Consider the following 18915-nt stretch of genomic DNA (forward strand, 5'->3'; position numbering starts at 1 on the left):
GAAAGAATGTTTTTTCTGCTGCAGCTATTCATAAGAGTTGATGTGGAGGATGTGCATGTTGATCTTAATGAATATTTTGTGACATTTGCACATAAGGAAGGGAAGAATGCTAATGTTACAATTAAAGCAATGTTGCATGAAAGTAGTAAGGGTTTAATACCTTGAAAGTAAAAAAAATCAGCAGACCCATTTGAAATATGTCTCAAATGTCTAAAGAAGCTAAGAAGGAATTTGTAGATTGACTACAATTCGTCAAGCCTCTCTGACTACAAGGATGACAGCTGGAGACTGGAGGGCTGCTAACATTGCCGCTGTTCAAGAAGGAAGTGATAAAACAAATTCGTCAATTAATAATATATAGACTTGAATTAGAATGAATTCCTTTATCTGAGAGCTGCACAGTTACTCGGTGATATTCCACACAGAGTTTGACCGATTTTCCGTTATTGCGGAAATCAATGGCGACTGGCATTGAGGTAAAATCTTGCTCAAGGAACGAAAGGACACTTAAATACTCAGTGCCAATTTACATTTTTGCACTGAAGCTGAAGGAAAAGGGCTTGAACCCTTAATCTTCTGACTCTGGGAAGTGACTGATTCTGAATGACTCAGAACAGTTATTTCGACCAGCCATCAACTCCTCATTCCCGACACGCACACGCTCACTCTACCCCAGGAGATTGGGCTGACGTGTCCTAGGCCTCCCCGAGTCCGTTAACCCGGAAAGGGTTGCCGTGGTAACCATGACGTGTCCCACCCTTCAGTCCCCGTCGCCTCTGGCTCCCACCCCGGAAACAGTCACTCGGAGTCGCGTGCTGCGCGCCCCTGGGTTTTCTCTTTCCGGTTCACTCACAGCTCCGTTCAGGCACGATGGCGACAGCAGCAGTTACTCCGTCTCAAGCGCAGTCAGCAGCTCCGGCCCTTCCGCTCCAGCGAGGGATCGTCAAGCTGGTGAGCTGCCGGCATCGTTAGCGGCTTGCAAGGCAGGAGCAGCGTGCTGCCTAGAAGTCAAGTTGCTGGTTTGGGAAGATCGGGTTTTTTTTGGAGAGAGGGTGGAGTTTGACAAAGAGTCAAAGGTTGGAAGTGGGTGTCCAAGAGTAAGAAATAACGAGATTTGGAGGTTTATCCCTTTCCCCAACTGAGACCGCTGAATTAAAACTTCATTTAAACAGTTGCGACATCGGCGTCAACTCCGTAAACATTTGTTAAGCTGGAAAGTTTGGGGTTTCAGTCTGGGAGGGTCTGACAAGAGGTCAGGCAGTGCATTTTTTATTGGGAGAGATGGAGGGAGCGGTGTAAAGTGGTCAAGAAGTCCTGGAAGTAACTGTGTGCCCACCAACTCCAGACTTCGGAGGGTTGGTCTGATCGATCAGTAGAGGGAGTCTTAAAGGGCTGCAAGTCGGGCAGCAGGAAATCCTATGGCGTCAGTAAGCTAAACTCCGAGGTTTCCTCGTCTTGTCGAAACTTGTAACAGTGAAGCACATTGATGTGAGGGAGGGAGTGAATACGGATAACCGAAAGGACTGAGGGCTATTCCAAATAGATATACAGGATCGAAACCGGGGAGTGCGCGCACGGCGTGACCGATTGTCGAAAGTAACACGTTGCTCCCAAGGCGGGAGAAAGTTGCGTGCTTCAATATTAGTAGTTCTTTGCAGCAAATTTACCCACCGTGGACGAGGGGGATTCATACCGTTTTGTTTTTCCAATAACTCTGTAACCCATTAAAAACGCAAGCGCATGTGCATTTTGCACAGTTGCGCTGACGCTGACCTTGGATTGCGCTTTCGAAATTCTTTAAATGTACTCACCCCAGAATTAGCAGTTACTCTTCTGTAAGGAGATCGGGACATTTAAGGATGTTGGTGAAATTAAGTGTATATCCCGGTTATGAAATGGTTCTGATTAGTCGGGTTAGACGTTGCATTGAAGGCTGACTGGAGAATTAGTTAATACCAAGTACAAAGCTGTTACCTGTGGATCTCCATGTATGTATTCTTGCAAAAGTTTTGTTTATGCAGTTTCTTTTTTAAAAATTATTATCCACCAAATGAATCCAGAATTTGACCTTACTGCTAAAATAAAAGCCATTTTAATATTTGCTTTGTCTATTATTGGCAAACGCATTTCTGATAGGAACCTAGATAAGGGGAGGCAGGGTGTCCATGAAGGCATTTGGCAATTTGGTCAGGGCATTGAGTAGAGGAGTTGAGATGTCATTATTGCAATTGCTGCTCATTGAAGAGCCCACAGTTGGAGTATTGTGTGTAGTTTTGGTTGTTCAGCTATAGGAAATTTGCCATTAAACTGAAAAAGGTGAAGAAATTATTCAGTTGGATGTCACCAGAACTGGAGGGCTTCAATCTAACTTGCTCAGAGAGTGGTTGGTGCGTGGAATGTACTGAGGCAGATACAATAGTGAAATTTAAGAGACTACTAGACAGGTATATGGAGGAATTTAAGGTGAGGGGGGATATATGGGAGGCAGGGTTTAACGGTCGGCACAACATTGTGGGCTGAAGGGCCTGTACTGTGCTGTACTATTCTATGTTCTATATCGATGCGACTATAAAGAAAGCAGGACGGTGGCCATATTTTACCAGGAGTTTGAGGAGATTTGGTTTGGGACCTAAAACGCTTGAAAATTTCTATAGATCTACAGTGGAGAGCCTTCTGAGTGGCTGCATCACTGTCTAGTATGGCGGTGGCCACTGCATAAGATCGAAGTATCTGCAGAGAGTTTAAAAACTAGTCAGCTCCACCATGGGTACTAGCCTCCATAGTATCCAAGACGTCTTCAAGGAGCAGTTCCTCAGAAAAGCAGCTTCCATCATGAAGGAACCCCATCACCCAGGACATGCCCTCTCACTTCTACCACAGGAAGGAGTTACAGGAGCCTGAAGGCACACACTCAGTGATTTAGAAACAGTGCTTTCCCCTCTGCCATCTGATTTCTAAATGGACATAGAACCCATGAACACCTCCTCATACTTTTTTATTTCTGTTTTTTTAATATGCATATGCCAACTGTAATTCAGATTTTCTATATTATCATGTATTGCATCTGAGAGAGGCTGAGGGGGGGGGCTTCCTAGAGGAAAGAAAAATCATGAATGGTAAGAAAAGCAAGTCTTTTTCACCAGAGTAGGGCTCAAATTAATGTATGTAGATTTCAGATGGGGGCGGTGGAGACATTTAGATACATGGAAAAGATAGAAAAGATTTAGAGGAATGTAACCCAAATCTAGGCAAATGGGACTTGATTGTTTGGCATGGGTGAGTTGAGGCCAAAATCCTTCTGTATGTTACTGTCACTTACTTAGTACTTTCCTCTTTCATTTGACCTCCCGAAGCACAACATCTCACACTTGTATACATTAAACTCTATGTCAAAGGGCTTGATTTGGTTCTGCGTAACTGACTCTAATTGAATGAGGCAGAATCTAGAATGATATTTCTCAACTTAAGTGTTCTAATGCCAATTGAAGAAAGGATTGACTCTCCTCACAAAATCTTTGAGCCTCATGTCAGTCGTAGAGAAATTATTGGATGCGATTTTTTGGGATTGGATTTAATTGAATCTGGGACATCATATTGGTGATAGTTAGCATGGCTTTGTGTGGGGCAAGTCGTAACTTAGAAACTTAATTGAGTTTTAGAGGAAGTGATGATTGAGGGTAGGGATTTTGATAAAGAGTTTGACAAGTTGACTTATGGTACAGGCCCTTCCAACCCAATGAGCTGAGCTGCCAGCAAAACACCTGTTTAACTCTAGCCTAATCACCTTGGACTGTGGGAGGAAGCCAGAGAACCCGGAGGAAACCCAAGTGTTCATGGGGAGGAACCTCCAAACTCCTTACAGATCAAAAGTCAGAATTGAACTCTGAACTCCACCCCAAGTTGTATCGTGTCGTGTTGTTACACTCCCATGGCATCCATTTAGCATAGGCTAAAGTTTGTGGTTATTCCTGAGTTGATAGCCAACCTCACTTTAGGAGGTGCAGTACTATTGCATCTAAATCTTTCAATGTCACTGGATGGAAGATTTCAAAGGTACATTTAATGTCAGAGAAATGTATACAATATACATCCTGAAATGCTTTTTCTTCACAACCATCCACGAAAACAGAGGAAAGCAGATGGTATAAGATCTTTGAAATACTTGTTTTAAAATATATTTTCTTGGTGACTTTTCCAGTCTGAGTTTAATTGTGGTAGGTTAGGATCAGTGACCAATACATTAAATGTACCAGCCTAGGCAACCTTTGTCACTGGCCTCATTTCAACAGACTAAACAAATATAGCTGATCTCGGTTACTGGAAATTAGGAATTAAATTGTGCCTTGTTGTAAAAGTCAATGTGTAGAATCACTGAAGAGTGAGATTGTTCATAAATGAAAGTAAAGCTGTTTCGATATAAAGTCAGAATCAGGTTTATTATCACCGGCATATTAACTAAATGTAATAGAGGAATTAATAGTTAAACCTGATGAAGATGTGATACCTTTCTTCTTTGGGCTTTAGAGAAGGTGGGTTCAGAGAGTTAGGATGCATGAATTATGATGGTTCTGAAATCCCTATATTTGATCACCTAATGTGGAGTATTGTGCAGTTTTGGTCACCTGTAAAAGGTGTAGAGAAACTTTACAAGGATATTGCTAGGAGTTAAAACCTGAAATATTGAAAGGTTGAATAGTTAGGACTTTATTCCATGGGGTGTAAGAGAATGAGGGGTGATTTGATAGATCTATACAAAATTATGAGGGGTGTAAAGAGGGTAAACTAGCAGGCTTTTTCCACTGTGATTGAATGAACTGCAAGCGGAGATGAAGGGGAATTGTTTGATCAGCTTTTGATCATACCTTGAAATCAAAATTAGGTCTGTCACTGACTATGTCCTGAAATTTGTTGTTTTCCAGCAATTTTACTCTTTGGTAATTTGTATTTGGTCCAAGGTATCACAACTCATTTGCTTCAATTCCTTAGCTTCCATGATTTTCATAGTAAAACCTAATGAGAAATATTTATTAAAACTCTCCTCTGGGTCTACAAATGGGCTCCAATGTACTAACGACTTTTCAGAGCGTATTCCAGATGTGGCCTCTCTGGGGCCCTGTATTCCTGAAGCATAACCTTTCAGTTTTGGATTCACAACAAAACATTCAGTAAGCTAATTTGCCACACTGAACAACATTTTATGATTCATGCAACAGATCTCTCTGCAATTTCTCACCATTTAGATAAACTGCTGCCTTTTATTTTTACTGTGAAAACAAACCATTTTCACATTTTTGCAGATCTGTTTGGAAATTAATGCCCACTCGAACCTAACTACAACTTTTAGTATCTTCTTTGTTCTCTTTACATTCTGCTTTTCTACTTGATACAGCTGCTAAATTTGCTGATGACGTCTTTGTCCAAGTTATTTGTGTAAATTAGTAAAACATTGAGATTTTGGTGGAGGTCATTCCTGTGGCCAGTTACTTGCCAACAAGAAGTAAACCGGATTGTCTGCTGTCTCTTATAAGCCAGCCAATCTTCAGAATACATTATACCACTTCCTACACAATGAACTTTCATTTTCTGAAATAACTTTTGATGTGGCCTTTTATCTAATACTTTTTGAAATCATAGTGTGTATTCTGGTTTCCCTTTATCCACAACATATGTGACTATTGAAGAGAATGCGAACAAATTGGTTAATCATGATTTGCTTTTCACAAAATCACGTTAACTTTGTCATGACTCCTTTGAAGGGCCTGCTATAACTTCAGTAATAACCTTAAATTGAGATAAATTTGAGCAGAATTAAATTGATTCCTTGAAACAATAAGTTTAATCCAACTCAAATTTATACCTTCTCTGATATTTATAAGATCATGGTTGATGTTCAACTGGGGTGTCGTTTTCTTGCACAAATCCTTGATCTCTTAATCAAAGATTTTTTCATTTCTTCTTGAATGTACTTTGTGACCAAGCCTCTAAACCCCTCTAAGGAGGAGAAATGCGAAGATTCTACTGGGTGAAGAAATGTCTTCTCTTTTTTTAATGGCTGGCTCTTTATTTGTGAGAGTAATCCCATATTCTGAACACCCCAGCTACGTGAAGCATCATCTCTATATTTATCTTGCTAAGCCCTGCATGAAATTGTCTGTTTCAATAAATTCCTTCCTCATTCTTCCAGTCTTAATTTCTCAAGAGTCGTTATTTCTGAATCGTTCTAGTGAATCTTGTCTACTTGTTTTGTCTCAAGTATATCTTTCCTTGAGTAAGGAGACCAGACTTGCACACAATATTCCCATGTCATTGGAGCTGGACATTTTTCTCTGGAACTCAGATCTTTTTACAATAAAGTGTGACATAGAACATAGAAATCTACAGCATATTACAGGCCCTTTGGCCCACAATGTTGAGGCGACCATGACATACCATTCACATTACTAATTGCTTGCAGTACTTGTATATTATATTCCAGTGATTTGTATACAAGATTACTTAAATCCCCCTGATTCCCAACATCTTTCAAATTATTCAGCTACTGCTTTTGAATATTTTTTCCACTTAAAGTGGTGACCTTATTTTTCTATGTTGTATTCCTTCTGCCATGATTTGCTCATTCTTGCTGAGCCTGTTCACATCTCCCATTCCAGCCACCTTCTCATAGCCATGCTGTCACCCAATTTTGTGTAATCAAGAAACTTTATTAACTTGATCCTCCCATCAACAGATAAGGATAAGTATGGTCTTTGCAGCTGATAATTGAAGCATGGTAAATCATGAGAGTATTGCATAGGAACCAGAGAGTTAATTGGGAACAGCTGTAGTTTGGGTAAGTCCACATTTGACATATAGAATACAGGATATCTATCCAGTACGAAGAGCGACAAGGATGGCAAGGCTAGGGAACCTTGGATGTTGAGAAGCTGATGAATTTAGTCAAAAAGATAAAGAAGTGTACTTAGGATTTGGAAGCTAAAATCAAACTAGAGAATAGTAAAGGAGTTTGAAAAGAACTCAAAAAGGGAATTAGGTGAGCCAGGAGGGGTCATGAAAAATCCTTGACAAGTTGAATTAAAAGAGAATGCCAAGGCTTTCGATATATAAAGAGCAAGAGGATAACTAGGAGTGGGTAGGACAACTTGCGGATAAAAAAGGGAACATATTTACTGTGGAGAAGGACGTAGAGAATAGGGAGATCAGTGTGGAATATGCTAATTTGAGGGCATTTTGAGATAAGAGGCAATAATTTTAGATCTCATAAATAATAATAAGATGGATTAATCCCCAGGGCCTGATGGGGTAAACCCCAGATTACTAAGTGAGACTAGATGAGATTGCTGGGGCCTTGATTGATATCGTGATGTCTTCTCTAGCCACAGGCAAGGGCCAGGAGGATTGGCGAGTAGCTAATGTTCTGTTATTCAAGTTTCAAGGTTCATTTTATTGTCAAAGTATATGTGTACAATACAACTCTGATATTTGTCTTCTCCAGATAGCTATGCAACACACATGAAAAAGTAGACCCCAGAATCCCTCACCCCTTCTCTGCAGAAAAATAATAGTGACAATAACAATCCCTGACCCCTTCCTCCACAGAAAAAAACAGCAATCCCTGACCTTCTTCCCCGTAGAAAAAGAACAGCAATAGTAGCAATCCCTGACCCCCCACGGGGAAAAATAACACAGCAACAATATCAATCCCCAACCCCCTCCCTTACAGAAAAAACAGCAACAATGCACAGTCAAAAAAAAGACAGCAACAATAGCAACACATTCCCAACCCCTCTCTCACAGAAAAAAAACAGTAACCAATCCTCTCGCAAAAAAAAGAACAGCAACAGTGGAATCAAAATCCCCTTATCCCCCACCCACACACCAAGAAGTTACAGATCACCCACCTGGCAATTGACCAGAAGAAAGAAAATGCTGATAAATCGGAGGCTAATCACACAAAATTCAAACCAATCCAATCACACAAAACTCAACATCGAACTGATTCAGAACTCACGACTGATCTGACTGAATGGTGGCTTCCATTGGGAGAGATCTCTCACTCTCTGCCCTCATTGGGTGCGCTCACTGACTGGGTCCAAAAACCTTCATCTTAACGCTTCAGTTTTCCTCGTTGCTTCGAGATCGAGTTGTTCATGACCCCATGTCCCATCTTTGATCTTTTCCACGAGTCAGCCAATGCTCCTGGTTCCCTTTGGGTTCTTGTCTCTGATCTCCATGAGGCAGCCCTCTGGGCACAACGTAGTGCTGCATCCCTCGATCGGAACCCAAACTGTTCATCACAGTCACCAACAGTCTCTGCAACACAATACCAAAAGGACAAGCAGAAGGCATAGAAAAACTGAAACAATTTAAAAGATTTGCTATTTGGAAGATATTGCTCATGGAATTGTTGTTTAATGGTGCCATCTTGCCATTCAAGGAGGGAAATGGGGATAATCTTGGAAATTATAAATGGTGGTTCTCACATCAGTGGTGGGAAAGATACTAAATAAGATTCTAAATAAGTAGATTTCCTGCTTATTTAGTGGCAATTAAATCACTTTCAGTTTTCTTAATGAACATGGAAATGATGTATCTGCATTTTCTCCAGCCCAGAACTACAAATTCACAAATCCTAGTGGATGGCTTATATTCATTATCTAGAATTGTCAGCAAACTTCAAGTATGCAGGAATGGACCAGTGTTTATGAGAAAAATCCTGAATTGTAGATGTTTTTTTCCCTTCTCTTTGCACTCTTCCTGCCATTCCACTATCCACTTTTAGAAGGTGGAACAGTCTACATGTCTTTGTTTCACTTCTATACAATTTATCCTGTATCAGAGATGGTGAGTTTGAAAGCAGAATCCAATGTGAAAATGAGAGCCACTTGGAAATTTACTAAGTTTTAGAGGTATGTATGATGGCAGGAAGCAGCGTCAGTACAATCGACTGTGCACAAGGTGGGGGGAGAGTAGGAGAGAGGGAGAGATGGAGAGAACCTGTGTAGAACTGAAACTGAGGGGTGTTCCATCTTTCCCACTGGGAGGTGGCATGCTTATCCTTTGGGCGTTTGATTTTATTACACAGAAATTAAATCAACTTTGCAACTTTAAGGTTTTTGGTAAATTGCTTTATCCTTGGGATTCAATCCCTTTACCATTTAAAAAAAAATCTCTTAAGCTTCTCGTGCCTATAAATCCTGCATGTACCATGCATATGTTTTCTATTTTTTGCATGTAATAATGGCTGAAATCCAATTTCAGTAAGACCATTGAAATCCAATCTGGTGTTTAATGTTGGAAATTTCAGGCTGATACAGGTTTGTAGAATTTTGATTAGTAACATGATAATTATATTAGCAATGAATGTAATAGGTTAAATCTTGAGCTAAATTTCAATTTAAGCTCCCCTTTTTTTTTAAAGCTCTGCATTATATTGAAAAGCTAGTTTAGTAATTGTTCTTGTGGATGCTACTGTTTTATCCAGTCAAAATTACAGGTGCAACAATAATATGGTTAATTTTTAAAATTTTTAAAATTTTGGAGTCATAAAGATAAAATAGAAATTGTCTTGCAATTTGAAGAAAATAATTTGCTTGTTTATGTAGTATGTTATCAATGTGTAAGTAATGAATGAACCCAAGGAAAGGAAGTCACTTCACTTTGGGTGAAGCACTGATATTCTTTCTGTAGTTGAATATTTTATTGTGGGAAGTTGGGGGGGCTTGAGTCAATGAGCTGATTGTTTATCATTCAAAAGAAAAAGATTTATTCTGTTTTATTTGTATGGCTGTTGACTTGAAAAGCTACAAAAGCTTTTTGAACTTGAGGGCAGTTGTGTGTTATGGGATTAGACAGGCAAGTAGAGTTAATGCTAGCATGACCTAATAGCTTATAAAATGGGAGAGCAGGCTCAAGGGGTTTATAACACTTATTCTTATTTATGTTATATGATGCTCCATTTTCTACTTGATTACATATTCTGCCATATTCCTAAGCAATCATGTCAGCTTGTTATGTTAGAGTTCTGTCGTACTATATAGAGAACCATTAGAAGGTCTTTGAGCAGGTTGAGCATGTAGAAGTATTGATAATATGTTTCTGTTTTGGGATCTCCATTCCTTCTGCTATTCTCGTTAATCTGCTCTGCACAATTCAACAAATATGAAACAACTTGCTTTCATCTAGTTGTGACATAGGTAAATTATAGTGTTGGCAGATTAAAAAAAAAACGTTTTTTTGTTGTCCTAATGATTTTCCTGTGGTGGTTTTGACTTGAATAAATAAAGCTAAGGTATTGTTGTTCTTTAATTTTCTAAATGTAGGATCATAGTAAGGTGATTTTTGGGTTTACTTTTGTTTCCCAGGTGCTTTCAGGTGGTGCCATTATTGTTCGTGGCCAGCCAAGAGGAGGTCCACCACCAGAACGGCAGATTAATTTAAGTAATATTCGTCCTGGTGCCTTGGCACGTCGTGTTGCTCCAAATCAGCCAGAGTCCAAGGAAACTCCTGATGAGGTGAGTGTGCTAGTTGCAGACAACATTTAATCATTTAACAATGAGCAGAACAAGAAGCAGCATATGTGAATTTTGACTGTCTTGACATTGTCAATTCAGACAGCACAACGTTGATTAGAGGAGGTGGTTTGGGGTGGGGGAGAGAGCAGGGAGGAAGGAGCTGGATTAAGGTCCATCAGTTTAGTAGCTCCACTTAGCAGAAACTTAGTTCAAAGGTCAATAATGATTATTTTGCTTTTGTATCTAAATATTACAATGGAAAATGAACAGATAATTCAAGTATGTGGTAAAATATTTTTAAACTTGTTCACTGAGTATTTGCTGATAACTTGAATTATCCATTGAAAATTCATTGAAATGATATTGAGAGATTGGGACTCTGAAAAAAGCTGAGGAGCGATTTGGTGGCAATATAAAGTTGAGGTATTTATATTAAGTGGATAGTGGGAGGCAGTTCCATTTGGCAGAGGTTATAAAGTAGAGAAAGAGAATTAAAAGTGACACGAGGGAAGCTTTTGTACATAATATTGTTGGAATCTGGAGATGCCTGCAGGTACATTGGTCACAGCTTCTATTGCGGATTTTAAGGGATTGGATAAATGTATGGTGATAAGCTAGTTTGCAAAACCAGTATTTGTGGATGGAACTAGAGAATTTCATTAATACAGAATGCAGAAATTAATGCAGAATACAGAAATTAATTCACCATAGCAGGTGAATGGTCTCCTTGCTGTTTCCACTGCGATTATGGGAAATAGCAAGTGGAGGAATATATCATCATTATGTACTGTGCCCAATGATGTAAGCGAACATGGTGTGCTGTCTGTCTTTCATCTGAGCTTATTCTTTTCTCTATCCATGACAGTTTTTTTTGGGCAAATTTTTCTGTGGAAGTGGTATGCCACTGCCTTCTACTGGGCAGTGTCTGTACAGAACAGGTGACCCCAGCCATTATCAGTACTCTTTAGGGTTGTCTGCCTGGCATCAGTGGTTGCATAATCAGGAGTTATGATATGCACAAGCTACTCATAAACCATCCACCACCTGCACCCATGGGTTCATGTGACACTAATCGGGGGGGATAAGCAGGTTCTGTACCTTGCCTCTAAGTTTCTGTGTAAGTAATACAGAAATGTTTCTTTTAACGATGACCCACTCTCCTAGGTCGTGCACCCAAGGTGTTGATGGTTGGAGTTTAAGGAATGGAAATTCCATGGAATGTCAGTGGAAGATGGTTAAAACTCATGAATTGGCAATGGCACAGTGTATCTGTTGGATTCACTTCATGACCTGTACCTGAATGTTGCTTGGGTTTGCTGTGTGCACAGATAGAATGCTTCATTTTTCAGAGATATTATGAAAGAAATTGAAAACTGTACATTCAACAGCAAACCTCTTTACATTTGACTTTATGGGGAATGGTAAGTGATGAAGCAGCTGAAGGTGGTTAGATCTGCTCAATGATGCTACAGTGATTTCCTAAGGCTGGGAAATTTGACCGCCAACAACTATAGCTGGTATCTTTGCTCAAGAATATCTCCTGTCTGTGTGTTAATTTACCTTGATGGCCCTAGACTTGGATAACCTTCAAAGTAAAATATCGCATCAAAGAGCTCAGTGAGGAGAGAACTGGGGAGTAAGCTTAGTAACAGTATTGGTGAAACCTTTAATCACTTCAGTGAAGAAATATGGCAGTAATTAGCGAACTTTGTCCTGGTCTCTTGTGGGCAAGACCTAGAAGGAAAGTTTCCATGTAGTTTGGTAGTTGCCAAACTATATTGAAACAGCTTGGATAATAGCACAGCTGGTTCTAGATCATGAGTATATGCAACTTTAGCTGAGGTGACTTCTTTAACTTCTGTTCTTTTGTAAGATGTTGTACAGAGCTAGCTTCTACCCCACCTCTTCCATTGGAGATGTTCCCTTTGTTCTATCATTCTTTCCCAGCCTAAAAATATCAGTTTTTTTCTTTAAGTGCTGTAAATCCTGCCAAATGTTTCCAACATTTTATACTTAATTATGGTTGGGATTTTGTCTGGTTGCTCAGCCTGCTGTACCCAGTACTCTGTGCTGTTTCTTGGTGTTATGTGGAGTGAATTCAGTTGACTGAGAGATGGTTGCTGTGATGGGATATCTGAGAAAGTGAGTGGGATGATCACTCTGGAATTTTGATTGAATATGATGGAAATGCTTCAAATCATGTTTGGTATTTGCATGCTAGCCTCATTGATAGGATAGATCTTTTAGAGTTGGTGCCTTCTATTACCTGCTGATTTGCCTATCACTATCAGTATTGCAGCATTCTGAACTGACCTGTTGGTTTTATGGTTAGTAAGTTCTTGTTGCAAATTTGCTGGACTTGCATCTCACTATTAGGTACAGTTGCTCTTATGTAAAACATTGTACTGGGTTGTTCCTCTGCCTTTAGTACAATGGGTGAATAAAGGATATGCTGTACAATAGGTTTATGATTTGAACAAAGAACAATTCTAATGCTATTCATGGCCTACAGTGCTTTGTTGCCGTTTTGAACTGCTAAATTTGTTAATGTGTGCCATTTTATATGATGGTAATGAGGCGCAGCATGATTGAGCGTGTCCTTGATAACAAAGCTGGGTCGGCCTTTAGAAGGACTGCAGTGGTTATTCCTGCTTATGCTGTCTGGTAGAAGCTTCAGTAGGTGAATTTGAGAGGATGAAGTCAATTTGGTTTATCACTTGTTGCAGAGCCATTTTGGTTATTACCCTTCAGGACTTGGCTAGCTCAGCTGACATATGAGCCAGCATGCCATTTACTGATGGAGAATGAAGTTCTCCACTCGGTATACTGTGTTTATGCTGCTTTGTAAAACATGTCTGAAGAAATTCATGGAGGAGATTAATTCATCATTAGAATAATTCCTTGCCCACCATGTTTGACCTGACTCCATGAGGTCTTACAGTATCATTGCCTCATTACATTTCTGCGTACAAAATTGCTATCTATGATGGGATTTGTTGTGCACTACTGGCCTGTCAAGACATAAACACAGTGGCTATTTTATTAGGTACACCCGCTTATTAGTGCTAATGTCTGAGTAGCCGATCATGTGGCAGCAACTCTGTACATAATTGATGGTCAGGTGGTTCACTTGTTATAGAACATAGATCTATAAATCTCCTCTGTACCCTTTCCAATGCTTCCAGGATGCTGCCTGGTTTAGAGAGTATGGATTATGATCAGAGATTAAGGGAACTAGGGCTTTACTCTTTGGAGAGGAGGAGGATGAGAGGAGACATGATAGAGGTGTACAAGATATTAAGAGGAATAGACAGAGTGGACAGCCAGCGCCTCTTCCCCAGGGCAACACTGCTCAGTACAAGAGGTCATGGCTTTAAGTTAAGGGGAGGGAAGTTCAAGGGGGATATTAGAGGAAGGTTTTTCACTGAGTAGTTGGTGCGTGGAATGCACTGCCTGAGTCAGTGGTGGAGGCAGACACACTAGTGAAGTTTAAGAGACTACTAGACAGGTATATGGAGGAATTTAAGGTGGGGGGTTATATGTGAGGCAGGGTTTGAGGGTCAGCACAACATTGTGGGCCGAAAGGCCTGTAATGTGCTGTACTATTATTATTAAATCTCCTCTGTACCCTTTCCAATGCTTCCACATCCTTCCTATAATGAGGTGACCAGAACTGGACACAGTACTCCCAAGTGTGGCCTAACCAGAGTTTTATAGAGCTGCATCATTACATTGCGTGTCTTAAACCCTATCCCTCGACTTCTGAAAACTAACACCCCATAAGCTTTCTTAACTACCCTATTTACCTGTGAGGCAACTTTCAGGGATCTGTGGACATCCCTCTGCTCCTCCACACTACCAAGTATCCTGCTATTTACTTTGTAGTCTGCCTTGGAGTTTGTCCTTCCACACTTCTCTGGGTTGAACTCTTATCTGCCACTTTTCAGCCCACTTCTGCATCCTATCAATGTCTCTCTGCAATCTTCGGCAATCCTCTACACTATCCACAACACCACCAACCTTTGTGTTGTCTGCAAACTTGCCAACCCACCCTTCTACCCCCACATCCAAGTCGTTAATAAAAATCACGAAAAGTAGAGGTCCCAGAACAGATCCTTGTGGGACATCACTAGTCACAACCCTCCAATCTGAATATACTCCCTCCACCACAACCCTCTGCCTTCTCCAGGCAAGCCAATTCTGAATCCACCTGGCCAAACTTCCCTGGATCCCATGCCTTCTGACTTCCTGAATAAGCCTACCGTGTGGAACCTTGTCAAATGCCTTACTAAAATCCATGTAGATCACATCCCCTGTACTACCCTCATCTATATGCTTGGTCATCTCCTCAAAGAACTCTATCAGGCTTGTTAGACATGATCTGCCCTTCACAAAGCCTTGCTGACTGTCCCAGATCAGACCATGATTCTTTAAATGCCCATAGATCCTATCTCTAAGAGTCTTTTCCAACAGTTTTCCCACCACAGACGTAAGGCTCACTGGTCTATAATTACCTGGACTATCCTTACTACCTTTTTTGAACAAGGGGACAACATTTGCCTCTCTCCAATCCTCCGGTACCATTCTCGTGGACAACGAGGACATAAAGATCCGAGCCAGAGGCTCAGCAGTCTCTTCCCTCGCCTTGTGGAGCAGCCTAGGGAATATTCCATCAGGCCCCGGGGACATCCGTCCTAATGTATTTTAACAACTCCGACACCTCCTCTCCCTTAATATCAACATCCTCATATTGTCCTCAACGTCATCAAGTTCCCTCTCATTGGTGAATACCGAAGAGAAGTATTCATTGAGGACCTCGCTCACTTCCACAGCCTCCAGGCACATCTTCCCACCTTTATCTCTAATCGGTCCTACCTTCACTCCTGTCGTCCTTTTGTTCTTCACATAATTGAAGAATACCTTGGGGTTTTCCTTAACCCTACTCGCCAAGGCCTTCTCATGCCCCCTTCTTGCTCTTCTCGCTCTTCTCAGCCCCTTCTTAAGCTCCTTTCTTGCTACCCTGTATTCCTCAATAGACTCATCTGATCCTTGCTTCCTAAACCTCATGTATGCTGCTTTCTTCCACCTGACTAGATTTTCCATCTCGCTTGTCACTCATGGTTCCTTCACCCTACCATTCTTTATCTTCCTCACTGGGACAAATTTATCCTTAACATCCTGCAAGAGATCCTTAAACATTGACCACAAGTCCATAGTACATTTCCCTGCAAAAAAAAATCATCGCAATTCACACCTGCAAGTTCTAACCTTATAGCCTCATAATTTGCCCTTCTCCAATTAAAAATTTTCCTGTCCTCTCTGATTCTCTCCTTTTCCATGATAAAGGCCAGGGAGCGGTGGTCACTGACCCCCAGATGCTCACCCACTGAGAGATCTGTGACCTGACCCGGTTCGTTACCTAATACTAGATCTAGTATGGCAATCCCCCAGTCGGCCTGTCAACATACTGTGACAGGAATCTGTCCTGGACACACTTAACAAACTCTGCCCCATCCAAACCCTTGGAACTAATCAAGTGCCAATCAATATTAGGGAAGTTAAAGTCACCCATGATAACAACCCTGTTATTTTTGCACCTTTCCAAAATTTGCCTCCCAATCTGCTCCTCGGTATTTCTGTTGCTACCAGGGGGCCTATAGAATACCCCCAATAGAGCTCCCTTCCTGTTCCTGTTCAATTCAAATATCAGAATGGGGAAAAATGTGAACTAAGTGACTTTGACTGTGGAATGATTAGTGCTAGATTTGATTTGAGATTTGCTGATCTCCTGAGATTTTGCGTATAACAGTCACTGTGGTTTAGAGTGGTGGAAAAAAAATTCCAGTGAGCGGCATTCCTTTGGGGGAAATGTCTTCTTAATGAGAAAGATTAGAGGAGAATGGCCAGGCTGGTTCGAACTGATAGGGTGACAGTAACTCAAATAGCTATGCTTTAAAACAGTTGTGTACAGTGTTGTGCATTCACCTCTGAATGCATAATACATCGAACCTTGAAGTTAAGCTGTAGCAGTAGGGTTCCACTCCTGTACCTAATAAAATGGCCACTGATTGTAGCCTGATAGACTAATCATTCAAATTTGTTGTCATAGGCAGACATACCTAGGATATAAATGTCATGTAAGTCAGCTGTTCGCAGTAAATTATAGACATGACAAACATAAATTACATTAATTTACATTAACGCTAATTATACTTAACCTATATGACAAAATAAGCAAAAATAAACATGATGACATTTGGGCATGTTGAGGGAGATGTAGTCCAAGGTAAAATTAGAATTTTTCAGGTCAGTTCAAGAATCTAATGACAATGGGTGAGTGGGGGCAGAATGTGTGAGCTGTTGAGCCTTGAGTGTGGAGCTCCAGGCTCCTGTACCACCTGCCTGATGACAGCAGTGATGGAGTCTGGAAGGAATGATTTGGGGTCTTTCAGTTGCTTGATAAATTTTGACAGTTCTTATAATTTAGAAACAAATCTATTTTCAAGTGGGCTTGCATGTCTACTGGGTTTGGGAGTGACTAACATTTTGAATTTGGAACTCAGGTTGAGTCCAGGTGGATTTGTTGTATTCTGTTTAAGCACATTGGCTTTGATTCAGCTGTTTCAGTTGGCAATGGAATCACCAATATTTCAGTGGTTCTGCAATTACATGAAGAACAGACTGGATAAGGATGGTATATTCCCATGATTCAGTGTTTTTTTTAATGTATGACAATCCATTGGTGTGGTCACATTCTGAGTTTAGTTTTAAAGTCTACTTAATCACCACAGTGGCATTTAAATTCATGTCTCTGTTAGGTCTTCGAATTTAGCTTAATTTTGCAATGGGCACTTCCAAGTGTTCTGTAGGCTAGCTTTCAATGGATTGGAGAGACCCCCAGAGACAGGCTTTGAGAAATGTTGGCTTTTGATTATCTATTGCCACAGTTGTACCTAGTTCTTCTGCCCACTTTTGATACCTGCAATGCTGTTGGAGCTATTTTGGCTTGAGCTCTTATTTTCTGTAACTCATGATGTCTAGATGACCAGTCTTCTGCCAGTTTATTTGGGCTTTAAAATCTTGGGTCTTTGCAAAACAGCCTAATTTTTCAATTTATTATTTTCACTTAGTGGAATTAAGCACATTGTTCCTTGTATATAACAAAAACAAAACCTGCTGGAAGTTCTGTGCTGATTAAGCACATCAGGAGAAAGAGAAAGTGAGTTTGTATGTAAAGCTCAAGAGTAGTTATCAAGGAGGAGAGAATGGGGGTTTTGAAGGCCTGCAGCCCAACCTGTTTCAACACTGCTGTCAAAGGCACCAGCACCTCTGCCTTTCCTCTTGAAGGAAGGTTACATAATTGTCTTATTTTATAGCTTGTCACAGTTAGATGAAGAGAAGTGCAGTCAGGAGAATCACTGCCTTGTGACGTGTTCAATCCTGATCTTGGGTTCTCTATGAACTTTGCAAGTTCTCCCTGTGACTACATGGATATTTTTCTGAGTGTACTAGTTTCCTTCTACACTGCTTTGGCCACTAAATTATCTGCAGTGTATAGGGGATTTGACAAGAATATGGGAAGCATTTTAAAAAAAGGATTTGTGTGGGATTAGTGGAATGGGTGGTTGATTATAAGCATGGACTTGATGGGCTAAAGGGCTTGTTTGATCTTGACCCAAATTGTGACATGAGAACCACTTCACTGCTGTATTGATCATTGATGGAAGAAGAGGTTTACTAGAACAGTGGTCCCCAACAACCGGGCCGTGGCCTGGTAGTTGGGGACCACTGTACTAGGGAATGCATGCTTTAGGTAGAAATGGTCTGACATTTTTTCTCCCCCCCCCACCCCCCCTACTTTCTAACTTTGATTCCTCATCTTTTTTTGTTTCTCCAGTCCTGATGAAGTGTCTCAGCCAGAAACATTGGCTGTACTCTTTTTCCATAGATTCTTGGTCTGCTGAATTTCTGCAGGATTTTGTGTGTGTGTGGCTTGGATTTCCAGTATCTGCATATTTTTACTTTTTGACATCATCTCAAGTAGTTATCAGTTTCTAATTTGCTATGTGATTAATTTACCACAACATGGTTTTCCTGCTATGGTAGAGGGAAGAAGTGTGACATTCAGTTAGTGGTGATGGTGTGGTATGGTGGCCTTGTTGGGTTTAGGTTGGTTTTGCAGGCTGTGTTCTTGATTTGGTCATCTTTAAACCAGTGAATCAGAATGTGAAGGATAAATTCTGAGTATTTGTTCGGTATAAATTGGTTTTGCAGCCAAATGGGTTTTTGAATTTTGAGGTATGGGGATGTGGTTAGTGGAAAAAAAACATAAATTAATGTGTTACTTTCTAAGAACCATGTCTTTTTGCTATTTGGAAAGCTCTTGATGAAGGAAAATATTTTT

The 18915-nt window shown here is 40.5% G+C and overlaps 1 protein-coding gene across 1 annotated transcript in view; it reads left to right on the forward strand.

Annotated features, from left to right (window-relative positions):
- Positions 1–811: 811 nt before the first annotated feature.
- snd1 (staphylococcal nuclease and tudor domain containing 1) overlaps positions 812–18915 on the forward strand; it is a 1008210-nt gene continuing 990106 nt past the window's right edge. The window contains exons 1-2 of the mRNA XM_073066877.1: positions 812–951; positions 10362–10511. Of these exons, the coding sequence (XP_072922978.1) occupies positions 871–951; positions 10362–10511 (231 nt within the window). The 5' untranslated portion in view covers positions 812–870. The remainder of the gene's footprint in view (positions 952–10361; positions 10512–18915) is intronic.

This window comes from Hemitrygon akajei, chromosome 14 (assembly GCF_048418815.1).
Source record: "Hemitrygon akajei chromosome 14, sHemAka1.3, whole genome shotgun sequence".
Taxonomy (NCBI): Eukaryota; Metazoa; Chordata; class Chondrichthyes; order Myliobatiformes; family Dasyatidae; genus Hemitrygon; species Hemitrygon akajei.